The sequence below is a fragment of the Sminthopsis crassicaudata genome, chromosome 4 (assembly GCF_048593235.1).
Source record: "Sminthopsis crassicaudata isolate SCR6 chromosome 4, ASM4859323v1, whole genome shotgun sequence".
NCBI classification, from domain to species: Eukaryota; Metazoa; Chordata; class Mammalia; order Dasyuromorphia; family Dasyuridae; genus Sminthopsis; species Sminthopsis crassicaudata.
This window is the reverse complement of record NC_133620.1, coordinates 436,149,647-436,164,357: the sequence shown is the minus strand read 5'-3', so window position 1 is coordinate 436,164,357 and position 14,711 is coordinate 436,149,647. Positions and strand designations below refer to the sequence as shown.

General features: G+C 38.7%; 1 protein-coding gene across 1 annotated transcript in view; it reads right to left on the bottom strand.

Moving 5' to 3' along the window:
* Positions 1-14,027, bottom strand: part of CD101 (CD101 molecule) — a 43,704-nt gene extending 29,677 nt beyond the window's left edge. The window contains 3 exon segments of the mRNA XM_074263188.1: positions 22-435; positions 2,741-3,121; positions 13,598-14,027. Of these exon segments, the coding sequence (XP_074119289.1) occupies positions 22-435; positions 2,741-3,121; positions 13,598-13,643 (841 nt within the window). The 5' untranslated portion in view covers positions 13,644-14,027.
* Between the last annotated feature and the right edge of the window lie 684 nt (positions 14,028-14,711).

The window sequence follows — 14,711 nt, the reverse complement described above, 5'->3', positions numbered from 1 at the left end:
ATAATCTAAGAAGAGTCTTACCTTCAGGTTGGACTATCAATGTAGCTTTGTCTGTTTGTTTCCAAGTAATAGACGTCCATGTCTCATCAGGGTCCTGAATCCATTCAAAAGCTTCACAGAATAGCTGGCCTTGATCCACAGGCCGCAGTCTCCCTATGGACAACCTGAAGGCTGTATTCCCGATTTTGTCTAGCCTCACGTCCCCGGCTGAAAACCTCTCTGTGTAGGAGGATCCGGGGATCAAGATAAAATCTTTGGACAGGGAAATGATCTTGGTGGATTGGTTTCCTCTTTCCTGGAGCCGGTACCAGGAGACAGAGAGGTGGGTGTGTTGAGCTGTGGTCTTGGAGACCTCACAGGTAAGTGCTAATGACTCTCCTTCCTCTCTGTTGATGGTCTGAGGACTCATGGTCACGGAGAGGGTATCTGGAATCACTGAACACAAGAGAAATAATGACATTCATCGTGCCGTATTATATAACAGACTGAATGAAAAGACACAAGATTTGGATTCAAAAGGCCCTGGGTTCAAATTCCAGCTCTGACATTTAGGGGCTGGAAATGTAATTATGCTCTAAACACCTCAATTTTTTCTCTGCACATTTGAAGTTAAAATCCTTAGTATCAGAGACTCATATAATTTAGTTTTTAAAGATCATCAATTCAAACTAGCTTATTTTGTGGATGAGAAAACAGATTTTTCTCAAAGTCATACAGGTTCAGGAATGTGCTCATGAGAGTCAATTGCTAAATTTTCAGTGTGAACATTTATAGCTTAGAAATCAGCAAATGCTCCACATTAAGGCTTAATTTATTGTTTTGTTGATCGTCTCAGTGAAGGAGAAAATGTAAATAATGCCAATTAAGCTTAAAAGTACAGTGTGCTTTTCTGGAAAAGCAATTGTTAAACATTTACCAGCACACTTCTGCACATGTTGTAGGTAGCAGAATCGTGATTTGACCCTAAATACCCTTACTCCAAATCAAGTGCACTTTCTGTGGGACTAGTTTTACTCTGAGTTTACCAGCATGTATTGGTAAATATCTCATTTAGGAATAGCAAGGATTACCTCAAAGTGGTGTTGTCAAAAAGGTGATATTGTTAATATTATTATTATATGAAGGTAATGATGATACTTGCCCACCATCATCATAGCTGTTTACTCAACTTCCCATGTTCTCTCTCCCCATCTCCACTGTTGCCAATAGCATATATTTGCAAAAAAATTGGGCTGAGCCAGTGATCTAGGCCATGATACAGATCAAAGCAACTGGTGTATTAGAGAACTCGGGCTTCCTTCACATGTTGCTCAAAACAAGTTAGCTAATCAGCCTCAGGTAACACTTAGATGGTGCAGGGGAAAGAATACTGAATTAGGAGCCAGGAGGCCTGGATTCAAAGCCCAACCCTCTCATTAGCTTATTGTACAACTTGGCAAAGCATAGCCCTTAAAGGGGTTCAATTTCTTCATTTGTCAAATGAAAGAGTTGGGATGAGAAACTCTCTAAAATCTCTTTCTAGACTTAGAATCTGTGACCTATGTTCCTTAGCCAACATAAAACGCATGAATAGAATCTTGGCACAAAAAAAGATAAAAAATATCACGCAAGCTTATATTAATTCTTCACTTGGGTTGAGACAAAAGGGCAAACCCAAAGACCAAGATTTCCATAGACTAACTAAGACAATTAGGGAATCTATAATCAGCAGTAACAACCTCCAAGCTAATGAGGATTCACTTAAAGCTTGGATCTTTAATAGCATTCCTGATCTCAAGTCAAGTCCCTAAGGGGAGAAAAAAAGAGGGATGATCATTATATTCTTAAATAATTTCTACACTTAAAAAAGTACACTTGCATGGCAGGTATGACAAATGAAGAGAATGTACCATATTTAGAGAGAAGATGCATCTTTATTTCTGGCCTCTAAACCATGGACATGAAATATATACTCTATATGTACTCTAAAATGACAATAAATCTGTGGCTTCATCAATATGGGTATTCCCTACAACAATGCATTTCATTCATGCATACCCATTTTATGCAAATGTCACTTAAGTTTCCCACATGTGCCCTCCTTTCATCCTCTTGACTTTGCTTGCCAATCCACTAGTGATCCATCACTCTTGTGATCTCCACTTTTTGGTCACCCCTTTCTTCACTAATCTCATATTGATTTGATACATTATATCAGAGATTTCAGTTATAAAAAGAATCAAAATTATGATGTACTATCAAATCACATATCATAGGATTTTATAACTGAAGTAACCATCGTGTCATCAACCAATAATTAATTTCCTTCTTTGTACCAAGCTTTGTGTTGACACCGGGGATACAAAAATAAAAGTGAAATGATCCCTCCCCTCAAATAGCTTATATTTTAACCAGGGAGATAGTATTGTGTCAATTAGTATACACAGAGTGTATAAAAAGTAAACCAAGGGAACGTTTGGGAGTTTGGAGGGATCAGGAAAGGTTTCATGTAGAAGATAGCACTGAGGAAAACCAGATTTTGAAAGGCAGAAGTGAGGAGAGAATGAATTCCAGGTATGAGGGGCATAGCCAGGACAATGAAATAAAGATGAGAAATAGAAATCGTGCATAAATAAGAGCAGGGAAAAGGGCAGCTTATCTAGACTAGGGAATTTGAGAAGGGGAGCCATTTATAAAAAGGCTGGAACGGTAGGATGGGACCAGACTGGGAAGAGCAACATAGAAATAGGGTATACTTTACCTGTGAGTTTCACCTTGTCACTATAGCTCCCAAAGTATTTACCATCAGTGTTGGGGGTATGACACTCGTACTCGCCAACATCCTGGGTCTGAAGCTTTGAAATATGTAGCAAGACTGAGTTTCCTTGGATCCTCTCTATGTAGATGTCACCACGCTGAACTCGAAGACTATAGAAGGCATAAGTGAAGGCAGGGTCTTTAGTACTGATTATTTGTATCTCTCTTTCTGTCTTATCCGGTTTGTAAATAGACCATTGGAAAGTCTGTTCGGACTGTCCCTGGTGGCCAGTTACATTACATGCGATGCTGACTGGATAACCTTCAGCCCGGTACAGTGGTCCTTTCTGAACTGTTACTCTTCTCTGGCCAGTGCTGAGCTCAGCTTTCCCATTAGAAGAAGGAAGAGAAATAAAAATAGATTAATACTACAGTTCCCTGTGCACGACACAACGTAGCTCCCTATGTTACAATTCTGGTAAATGAGATCACAGGTTATTGACTACAGTAGCAGCCCAAACACTCAATGTCTTCTCAGGCTGAACATTAGTGGAATGGTTTGATGAGCTAATTGGACTTTAGTGGTACAGTGGGAGGCAAGAAGATGGTGGAGTGATATCAAGAGAGTCTGGCAGAAGGCATGGGATGATGAGATGAAGTTAAGACAATTAAAAAAAAAAGGTTATAAAAGCAAGCCTGATGAAGTATGAATTTGGTGAAGTTTATTGAATCCATAAGGACAGAAAATGAAAAAGAGAAAGTGTTTTAGAGAAAAGGGAGGATGAAAGGAACAGAGAAGAAAAATATCATAAAGACCACATTAATGCTTTTTCAAAAAAGAAAAATAATTCCAAGAGGCAGAGAAAAAGGATGCTAAAGTGGAGCGGGGGCAGGGTAGGAAAGAGAGGCAAACCCAATTCAAAAGAATTTGATTTGTTAAACATTTAACAAGTACCAATCCTAAGCAAGATACTGTGCTAGGATCTGAGGAGCACAAGAATTAAAAAAAAAAAAAATCTAATCCTTGCTGATAGAGCTTGCCATCTACCAAGAAAGATAAACCTATAAAACTGTACATATTTGCTATGCAACTCAAGACAAGTAATTTAACTTGTCAATGTTTTAGGCAACCCTCCTAGATTATAAGTTGGAAGGAAAGTGTACTCCTACAGTGAGAGAGGAAATTTCCTCACCAGGAACTTCCCTAAACCAGGGTAATCATAATTTGGCCCCTGTCCCAATATTACATAATAGAATATTCAATGGCCAAAGGGCAGGTGCACCTAGATGTGCCTCAATAGTACCGCAAATTCGGTGTTCAAAATTGAACGTATATTCTTTTTCTTAAACCTGCTCCTCTACCTGTCTTCAATACTTCTATATGGGTACCAGCATTTTGCCCTGTCTTCTAGACCTGAAAATTTGGATCTCTCTTGGATTCTTCCCTTTATGTGTGATGTTTTACAATTTTACTGACTCTAACTCTGTAGGATCCCCAAATCTTTCCCCCTCTTTCTATTCCCAGAGCTATTACCCTTATTATCATCTATTCTGCCTACTGTAAAAGGTACCTTCCAGGTAGGTCTTCTTCCTCCTATCTCCTTTTCCTGTTACTAGACTGATGTTCCTCATGTATAAATTTGGTCATTTCATGTCTCTGCTCAAAACTCTTCAGTGGCTGTGCAGTAAAATTCAAATTCCTTGATCAGACATTCAAGACCCTCCATGGTCTGGTGCTTTCCCATTCTTCCCCGAACTACACTCCAACTAGAATTCTTATCTTGTGCTTTTCTTCCTCCGGGACTTTGCTTAGATCATTCATTCATTTATTCATCCAAAATTTTTTTAGAGGACCCAACTTATGATTTCATTGATGTGAAGTTCCTCATGGACTCCCTCTACCAGTGAAGACTAACTATTGGAGTGGCTGGAGTGCTAAGGGCCCAGGATTACATAGTCAGGATATAGGATTCATATCGGAAATCAGAGGAATTCCAGCTATGTCAGGCTGCTCCCCTCTCAAAATGAACAACAACAACAACAAACATTTATTAAGAATGTGTGAGGCAGTACTCTAGGCCTGAGGATGTAAATATAAAAATGAATACTGTTCCTGTCTTCAAAGATGACACTGAAAATGCTTTCCCCAGTCAAGTCTCTTGCTTGTTGAACTTCTACCTATGATTTAAATTTCAATTTAAAAACCCCTTCCAAGAAACCTACCCTAATGGTTCCCTTTCTGCCCTATGACTTCAATAACATCTATGTTATTTTGTGTTCTAGCTGTTCGTGTATATGTCACATTCCCCTAATAGGTGTAACTAGTTATGGGTTCAGGCTCTGGTTTGGACTGAGTTTTACTCTCTTTTCAATGGCTGGCAATGACTTTCTCTGATGTAGCTATCTAGGTGGCACAGTGGATAGACTCCTGGGTCTGGAGTCAGGAAGATCTCAGTTCAAATCACGTCTCGGATACTTATTATCTGTGTTGACCTGGGTAAGTCACTTGATTTCAGCTGACTCAGTTTTAAGGTGAGGCTCACAAGGGTCCTTACCTCCCAGGATGAGGTATTTGTAAAGCATTTAGCTTAAGAAACTTTTGTTTTTACCCTAGGAGGCTGTAGGCTCCGTGAAGACTGGGGAATCACATCTTATCAAAAGTTTATTTCTCTTTCTTCTTTCTCTTTCTTTTCTTCTTTCCTCTTTCTTTTTTCTTCTTTTTCTCCTTCCTCTTTTTCTTTCTCCTTTTCTTCTTTTTCTCCTTTTTTTTCTTCTTTTTTCCTTTTCTCTTCCTCCTCTTCCTTCTCTTCTCCTCTTCTTTCCTCCTCCTCCCTTCTTGCCAATGATCACATAAGAAGTAAGTATCTGAGGTTGGATTTGAATTCAGGTCCTCTTAACTCCAGGACTGGTGCTCTATCCACCAGACTGCTCCATAATGTGTGTGAGTATGTGGATGTATGTGTGAGGATTTATACACACACTATATGTATATATTACACATACATGTGTGTAATTTTTTTAAGCACAAAGAAACAACCATTTAATTAAATATCCAAATACAACCAATATTTCAGGAAAAAAAGTGACTCTGTATACCCAATTATTTTGCTAGTGCATGGCCCTTTGGCAAATTTTTTTCATAAACAAAAGAATTCCTATCTACATCTAAGGCAGTTTCTGAAAGTCATCATCACAGAGGTTTTTTTGTTTGTTTGTTTTTTGTTTTTCAAGAGAAATCTTAAATTTTTTTAGAAGTAACTACTACTGCAGGCAGTAAAATGCTTTAAAGTGAAATCCAAGAGGTACAAAATACAGCTAGAAATCAGAGACGAAGAGCAAAGGATTCTAGATTAGACCTGAAGGGGTCTTTGGAGGTCATCAAGGTTACTCCTCTCTCTCTTTTTTTTTGTTGTTAATAGATGAGGAAACCGAGATTCAGAAGTGACTTGTTCAGGATCACACAGCTGGTAAGCATCTGACATTAGTTAGAACTGAGGGATTCTGGACACTGTACACAGTATGCTCTCTATAACTGCCTCTCAATAAACACTGAGATAAAACATTGCATGAAAATATTTTAAAATCTTAGAGTAAGAAAAAGGCCAGACCACAACACATGATTGAAAATAAAAGGATCCATCACCAACCCTGATGGTTTAAAAGCATTTATTAAGCTCTTACTATGTGTTAGGTGTTCTATTAAGCCCTGGTAGGTGATTCATGGATTCAGATCTGTAGGTTACATCCCCAGCTCCCCTTGGCATTGCCTATTTAGATTTGGGGCCAGAACGAATCCCTTAGAAATCGCTGAATTGCTTTGACCAAATTGATTCTCTACCAGTAGGAGGGTGATGTGTAAACATGATTCATGCAAGGGTATCATTAACCCGTAGGAGGGATATGTTCTAGAAATTTAAAAAAAAAAGGGGGGGGGATTGGCAGCATCTGCCAAGCCTTTCTTGGATTTTTGTTTAAAATCACTCCTTTTCATGGAGACAGTTCATCCATTTGGTGAGATTTTGTTTGAATAGATTCAGCTGAGTGCCGTCAGCATTTTCTTTTATACTGCTTCATTCACCATTCCTACTGCCCAATTAGTGCTTTATTATACACTGCTTATTCACTCATGTGTATCATGTGTTCAAGGCTCCCCTCCCCAAACAGATAGTATGTCCTTTGTAGGCAGGGACTGTGCCACAGGAGCAGAGAGTTAAGGCTGGAAAGTGCCTGCTTTTATGTCACAGTTCAGGAATGGGGGTCAAGAAGGATTGAGACCTGCCAACAGGTAGCTAAGTGATACATTCAGACCTCAGTTCAAATCTAGCCTCAATTTACTAGCTTTGTAACTCTGAGCAAGTCACTTATCCTGTTTGCCTCAGTTTATTCATCTATAAAATGAATTGGAGAAAGAAATGGCAAATCACACCAATATCTTTGGACCTTAGTGTTTTGTTTCAATCATATCTGATTCTTTGTGATCCCATTTAAGATTTTCTTAGAGTGGCTTACCCCCTTCTCCAGCTCATTTTACAGATGAGGAAACTTAGCCAAACAAGGTTAAGAAAAAACTGTCTGAGGCTGGACTTAAACTCAGATCTTCTTGATATCCAGAGCTCTATTCACAACATACCTATTGTCCCTAAATCTTTGCCAAGAAAACCCCCAAAATGGGGTCGTGAAATGACTGAACAGAACTAGTACATAGCTAAAAATCTTTAGGCAACTCAATGGCTCAGTCACTGGAATAGGAAGACCTGAATTCAAATTCAGCCTCAGATACTTATTAGCTATACACTAGCCCTCTTAGCCTCAATTTTCTTATCTGTCAATTGAGGATGATAATAGCACCAACCTCCTAGAATTGTTATGAGGATCAAATGAGAAAATACATGTAAAGTGCTCTGTAAAACTTAAAGCACTATTAAAAAAAAAAAAAAGTTAGTTCTTCTTTCTCCCTTTCTTTCTCCTCTTCATCTTCTTTTTCCTCCTTTCCTTCTCCTCTCCTCTTCCTCCTGTTTTCCTCCTCTTTTTCTCTTTCCCTCCTCCTTTTCCTCCTCTTTGTCTTCCTTCTCCTCCTTCTCTCCTCCTCTTTGCCCTCTTCCTCTCCTTCTCCTCTTCTCTTTTTTTCCTTCCTCCTCTCTTCCCCCTCCTCCTTATTCCTTTTCTATCCCCTTCTCCCCCTTTTCTTCCTACCCTCCTCCTCTTCCTCCTCTTCTCTTTGTTGTCTTCCTTCTCCTCTTCTTCCTCCTCCTTTCCTCTTCCTCCTGTTCTCTTCCGCTTCCCCCTTTTCCTCCTTCTCTTCCTCCTCCTTCAATTCCAAATCTTGCCTCCTTTTTACTGGGCTAACACTTGGGCATATACGTCTAATAGAAAGACACCTGGACTTAAACTGGCCACTTAAGATATGAATTTGATTGTCAGCTCTGTTACTTATAGCCTAGATGACACTGTGCTAATCACTTTACCCCTTACAGTCAAAACTTTCTCACCTATAAAATGGACATAGCCTTTGCATTCCCTGTGGAGAATGTGTGTATAAAAATATATTATATATACATATATGTATGTATGTGTGCATATACATATATATTTCATATGTGAAGACTGAGAAAAACTTTGTAATTGGAAAAGATTATAATTTCTATTTATACAGATGTATATTTCTGAACATATCATGCCTACTTAGCTTAGGTGTTTAAAAATGCTTATTTTTGATAGCTATAAATCATGATGAGAGAGTATAGTGTCATAGAGGCAGTACTTGGAGTTATGTCTTCGGTTCAAATCCTGTCACTGACACATACTACCTGTGCAATGATGGCCAAGTCACCACTGCCCAGAATTCCAGTGATTCCCTTAAGATGATAGATTAAAGATGGGTTGCTGAGACATATCAATGGAGAGAATTTCTATAGCAAAATAGTTCCCCCTACCAATTATATCACAAGTCTAGACTTATCTATACACACACACACACACACACACACACACACACATACACACACACACTCTATCATGCATATGTGTGTACCTATATATCTCTTGATATGGATTTGCCAAAAATAGTGTCATTTTTTGAAAAAAAAAACTTTTAAATAACTAATATTTAGGAGATGGGCATGTATCAAAAAGATAGTTTTAAAGCAGCCTGATCACTGGAATGTTGTGTGTGTGTGTGTGTGTGTGTGTGTGTGTGTGTGTGTGTGTGCATGTGTGCATTTGTGTTTGTGCACTCTCAGTTATATTAGGATGAACTCAAGCAACAGTTCTAAAATATTTTCTGGAAATACTACGAAGAACTTATCTTCTTTTTCTAAACCCAGAACTAGACCCTACAAATCTAAAGGATGTGGCAAGCCCCAATAAATTTTATCTTGATACATAAATTCAAGGATATTAATTAGACACACCCTTCCAAACTGGCAGTGAGAATGGGTTTTTCTTCTTAATCCATCCAATATGTCGTTTCTAAGACCCCCTTGTAACAAATGGGATTCATGCAAGAAGCTAAGCCAAATGCTTACAATAACTGCTAACACTTTAAGGAAGCACTTTATAAATATTATCTCATTTTATTAAAAACCTTAGGAGACAGGAATGATTGTTATCTGAAGAAAATGAGACAGAGGTTAAATGACTTAATCAGGATTACTCAGCTAGTAAGAATCTAAAGTTCGATTTGAACTCTGTTCTTGCTGACTGCACATCTGTCCCTCTTCCCAACATGCTCACCTAGCTGCCTCAGATGAGGCCGTTGTCAGAAACTGCAAACAGCCAAACCTGATGGGTCCATCTCTTTTCTCTAACCAGATGAGTTTCATAGGCTTTTTCATGGCAAAAGTAACTATTTCAAAGTTCGTGTCAATAAACACACGTATTCGCCAAAGGAGCCAACCATTTTAAAATGAATTTCTGCAAAGTGGCATTTGGGCAGATTACAGTGCTGTTTTTCCAATTTTTTCATGTTGCTTTTTTCAGCATGGTATGGAGGGAAAAACACTGGATTTGGAATCAAGGAAGCCCACATTTAAAACCCAATTATGAGGGGCAGCTAGAAGGTAGAGTGGATAAAGTACTGGTTTTGTACTCAGGTGGACCTGTGTTCAAATTTGACCTCAGAAACTTAAACCCCATTGCCTCCAAAAACCCAGCTCTGTAATTTACAGCCCATGTGATCTTAGGCAAATTTTATTTTCCTTAGGGCTTTGTTGAATGAGGGCATTCTTACCTGTCCTCCCTTGCTACCTGGCATGACTGGCACCCTCATTTGTCTCTAACCAACTGTTAGTCTGACAAAAGTACTGAGAGAAGTCTTGGGGGAATAGGTACTATAGGAGTTCCTATAATTTTTATCATTACATTTTTGGTTAGTGAGTCACCTAACTTCTTGAGGTCTGATCTGTGAATTTAAGAGAAGACAAAAAAAAAAAAAAATAGAAGCATCTGGTGCTTTTGTGGGTGAATAACATCTTGAAGGTGATAACATTTTACCAAGAAATGGAAAGTCCTGCTGTCCTCTACCCATAACTGCAGCATTGTGTATAATTTTGAGTGGCTCGTTTTAAAAAGGATAAAGATGAGGAGGAGAAAGTCTAGAGGAGCACAGTTTAGTTAGAACATGTAGGATCAGAGGTCTTGGAGATCCTCTAGTATTTTAGGAAGGGGAGAACCTGAGAGATTCATTAGCAGATGGTGACTAGCAAGGATAGGAATGGTGTCTAGGTCTTTGGAATCAAAATCCATGGATCTTTCACAACAATGGGCTGTCTTTTTCCTCTTCTTCATGTTCCCATGTGGAAACATGGATCAATATTGAAGTCAGGTATCCACAATGCATTTCAGAGATAGCCATAATCACCAGAATTTAGAAGAAATACATCAATCTGTTTAAATAAATTTAAATGGGTTAAGAAAAAAAATCACTTCCATATTCTCCTTCCTGTTCTGTTAACTATAGGATTTTTTCCCCCCTGGCCTTTTCTTTTGACAATAAAAAAGAAAATAAGAAAAAAAAAAGGAACTTAAGTTTCTCTAAAATGCAGCTCAATTTAAATTCCAATTTAGTTTCCTCATATAACAAAAATTGGCAGTGCAGTGTAGCAAAAAGTATACTGCAGTTGGAGTCAAGGGACTGAGTTTGAAGTCTGGCCCCAATACTTCCTAATGCTGTAACTTTAGCCACTCAAGGTGAAGATAATAATACTTGAAATAACAATAATAATCATTGACATTTATAAATTATTTTGAGGTTTACAGTGTCATTTACATAATTATTTCATCTGATCTTCTCAATTATCCCTTGTGATAAGTGAGGAGCACTAAGGTTCTGCAGCAGCTAGGTGGTAGAATGGATAGAGTGTTGGGTCTAGATAAGTTCAAATTTAGACTCAGACACATTACCTGTGTTACACTAGACAGGTCACTTAACCCTATTTGCCTCAGTTTTCTTATCTGTAAAATGTGATGGAAAAGGACATGGCAAACCATTTCAGAATCTCTGCCAAGAAAACTCCAAATGGAATCATAGAGACCGTTATGACTGAAATAGCTTAATCACCACAACAAAACAGGTTCTAAAATAAAATGACTTCAGCAACAAGATTATGCGATGATCAATTCTGATGGACGTGGTTCTTTTCAATAATGAGGTGATTCAGGTCAATTTCAATAGATTTGTGATAAAGAGAGCCATCTGCACCCAGAGGGAGGACTCTGGGGCTGAATGTGGACCATAACATAGTATTTTCACCTTTTTTGGTTGTTTGCTTCTTTTTTGTTTTCCTTTTCCTTTTCTTTCCTTTTTAACCTGATTTTTCTTGTGCAGCATGATAAATGTAGAAATATGTATAGAAGAATTACACATGCTTAATCGATATTGGATTACTTGCCATCTAGGGGAGGAGTGAGGGGAAAGAGAGGGAGAAAACATTTGGCACACAAAGTTTTTCAAGGATGGATGTTGAAAACTATACATATATTTTGAAAATAAAAAGACACATTTTTTTTAAATGAAGGGACTTGCCCGGAATTGCACATTTAGCAAGTGTTGGAGGTGGGCAGATTTATGAACTAGGTCTTTCTTGACTCCGAGATCATCCAGGTCTTGTATAGGGCTTGTAAAGGAAGTGCTTGGTAATTCTGCAAGGCTGCAGAAATAGGAATTATTGTTATTTTATAATAAGCAAAACCATTTGGAAACTGTCAACCTCAAACACACTAAATAGAATGGACAGAAATAAAGGCATGGGACTTTTAGCTTTCCCAGGATCTCCATCCTGTCTCAGCACAGAGCTGATCATTTAGCCCCTAATTTCCAAGCTTGATGACGTCCCAGTAACCTCCATGAACTTCTTGGTCCCAGGATCCAACTCTGACCTTGACCATGGCCCTCAGAACTTTCACAAGTCCAACTCAATTAAGTCAATCAATATTTACTGAACATAAACTATAGAACCTTTTAATTCTCTGTACTCAGCTCAGCTCTTACTAGTATTAGGACAACCTCCCTCTGCCCATCCTCTCCTAGCCGTGCCTCTTAGCACTTAGCATCCCCAGTTGGATGAAAAGTCTTCCATTCCCAAAATCTAAATATCCCATCAACCCACCAAGAATAGACTCCCACTTTATTCAAAGCAGTTTTCACTTAGTCTCAATTCACTCCTAGTAAAACTTCTTTTTCTTTCTCGACTATGGTCCAGACAACCCTAAATTCAAATCCAAATCAGCAACATCCCACTAAGCTCCCTCATGATCCTGTTTTCCAGTCCAGTTATATCTTCAATTACCCACCAGTTTAACCCAAACAGATAATGAGAAATCTTACGTTGAGGCAACTAGGAAGTACCATGACACATAGAACGCTGGGTCTTCAAAGACCTGAACTGAAATCTGGCCTCAGATATTTACTAGCTATATGACCCTGGGCAAGTCACTTAACCTGTTGCCTCAGTTTCTCAACTATAAAATGGGGATATAATAAGCACCTACCTTGCAGTGTTGTTGTGAGGATCAGATGATATTTTTAAACCATTTAGCACAGTACTTGGTACTATATAAATGTTTATTATCTCTCTCCCAATCCCATTTTCTCCTCTCTCCTTCATTCACCTTAGTTAGCCCCTTTAAGGTCTGTCTTTCTACTTCACTATAAGTTCAACAATCAGCTCCCCAGAAGTCCTCATGTAGTCCCAGAAGACTTAATCCTAGGAAGGAGGGGTCAAAAATAGAAGTTCTAGGAAGTGCAATGGAGTGATGCACAGGAAAGGTATAACCAAGACATCTTTCCATCCTCTAGGCCAGTCCTATCCTAACACACAAATGAGCTAATGTATTTATAGTTTTTTTTTTGTTTATTTCAAAATGCTAATATAATCATTCAACAAGAATTAACTAAACAGCTGCTGACCTAGCCACTGGAGACATAGACAAATATGAAATATCCCTGCCCTCAAAGCACTCACGTCCTATAAGAAAAGATAACATATACAATGTACATACATAAGCAAAAAAAAAGTTAATGGTAAGGAAGGCACTAGTGGGTACAGGAACAGAGGAGGTACTACTGGAGTGGAGCTTTGAAAGTACCCAGAGATGCTAAAAGGTAGAGATGGGAAGGGAGTCCATTTACATTCCGATCTAGGAGACAGACTGTGTATAAAGTTAATGATAATGCTGAAGAAGAGGAATATTCTTCTACCTACCACAACAAACCCTACCATTGTAAAACACTGCATCTTCCTATCCACCCTCCCAATTTGTAAAGTGCTTCATAAATGCTTGTTCTCTTCCCTCCCATCCTTTGCCTCATTCTACTTACTAGACCTGGCCACACACAGAGAAACATGTGGATCGTGAAACTTACTCAGGAAGAAGAGAACATAAGTTGTCACAACTGGGACAGGCCCCATGGGGAGAGGGAGAGGCGAAGCCTTTTCCTGGTGGAGTGAAGTTATTTGAAAAGCAGATGGTGGCAAACAGCTTTCTTCACAGCCATAAAGAGGAAACGAGACTGTGGTTTTTGGTCTACAGAGACACAGAGGTGCGTGCAAACATAAAGCATGTTGCTCAATGCTACCCTGATCTAGTCACTTCTTTTTGTGCATGAGAAAAAATTAGTTCAAATATTATGTGTATTTTTTAAAACAACCAGCCAACAATAACAACAAAAATTTCCTAAGAGACAGGCCCTTTCCCATGAGATGAGTGGAAGCTAAAAGCCTTCTTCTGCAATTCTCTGTGATTTCCTTGAATATATGAAAAATACATATGATCAATCAACAAACATCTGTCAAATGCCTACACTGTGCTAGGCACTGGGGATCCAAAGAAAAAAATAAAACAGATCTTACTTTCTTCTTTTTCTTTTTTTTTTTTTTTTTTTTTTTTTTTGCTGAGGCAATTAGGTTTAAGTGACTTGCCCAGGGTCACACAGCCAGGAAGTATTAAGTGTCTGAGGCCACAGATCTTACTTTCAAGGAGCTTACATTCCAGGAGGACAACATAAGATCACCAGAGAATAGAACTGAGAAGATAGAGACCGGAATCACTTTCCTCCCCCACTTTCTCATCAAAACAGAGAAACAAAAAAGATCACAAGGGCATAATTTTTGAGGTGGAAGGGACCTGGAAAGTCAATTGCTCCAATTCTCTTGGTTTTTTTCAGATGAGAAACATGAGTCCTTGAGAAGTGAAGTGACTTTCCAAGGTGGTAGAAGTGGTAAAAGAAGCATCATTCAACCCCTAGACCTCTGACCCCACATTCCTACTTTATACTTCACCATGCAAACATGGCTAACTCATTCTCCTTTGATTTTGTACATCCAAATTAGCCTCTGTCCATCCCTCTCCAGCTTCCACTCTTGACCCTCCAGACTTTCCCCATATCGGCCTTTTCATCCTGGAAGTTCACTCTTTCCCTGTGCTTACCTTACTCTGGAAGTCTACTCTGATTCTGAACTCACACTGGAAATAAATTC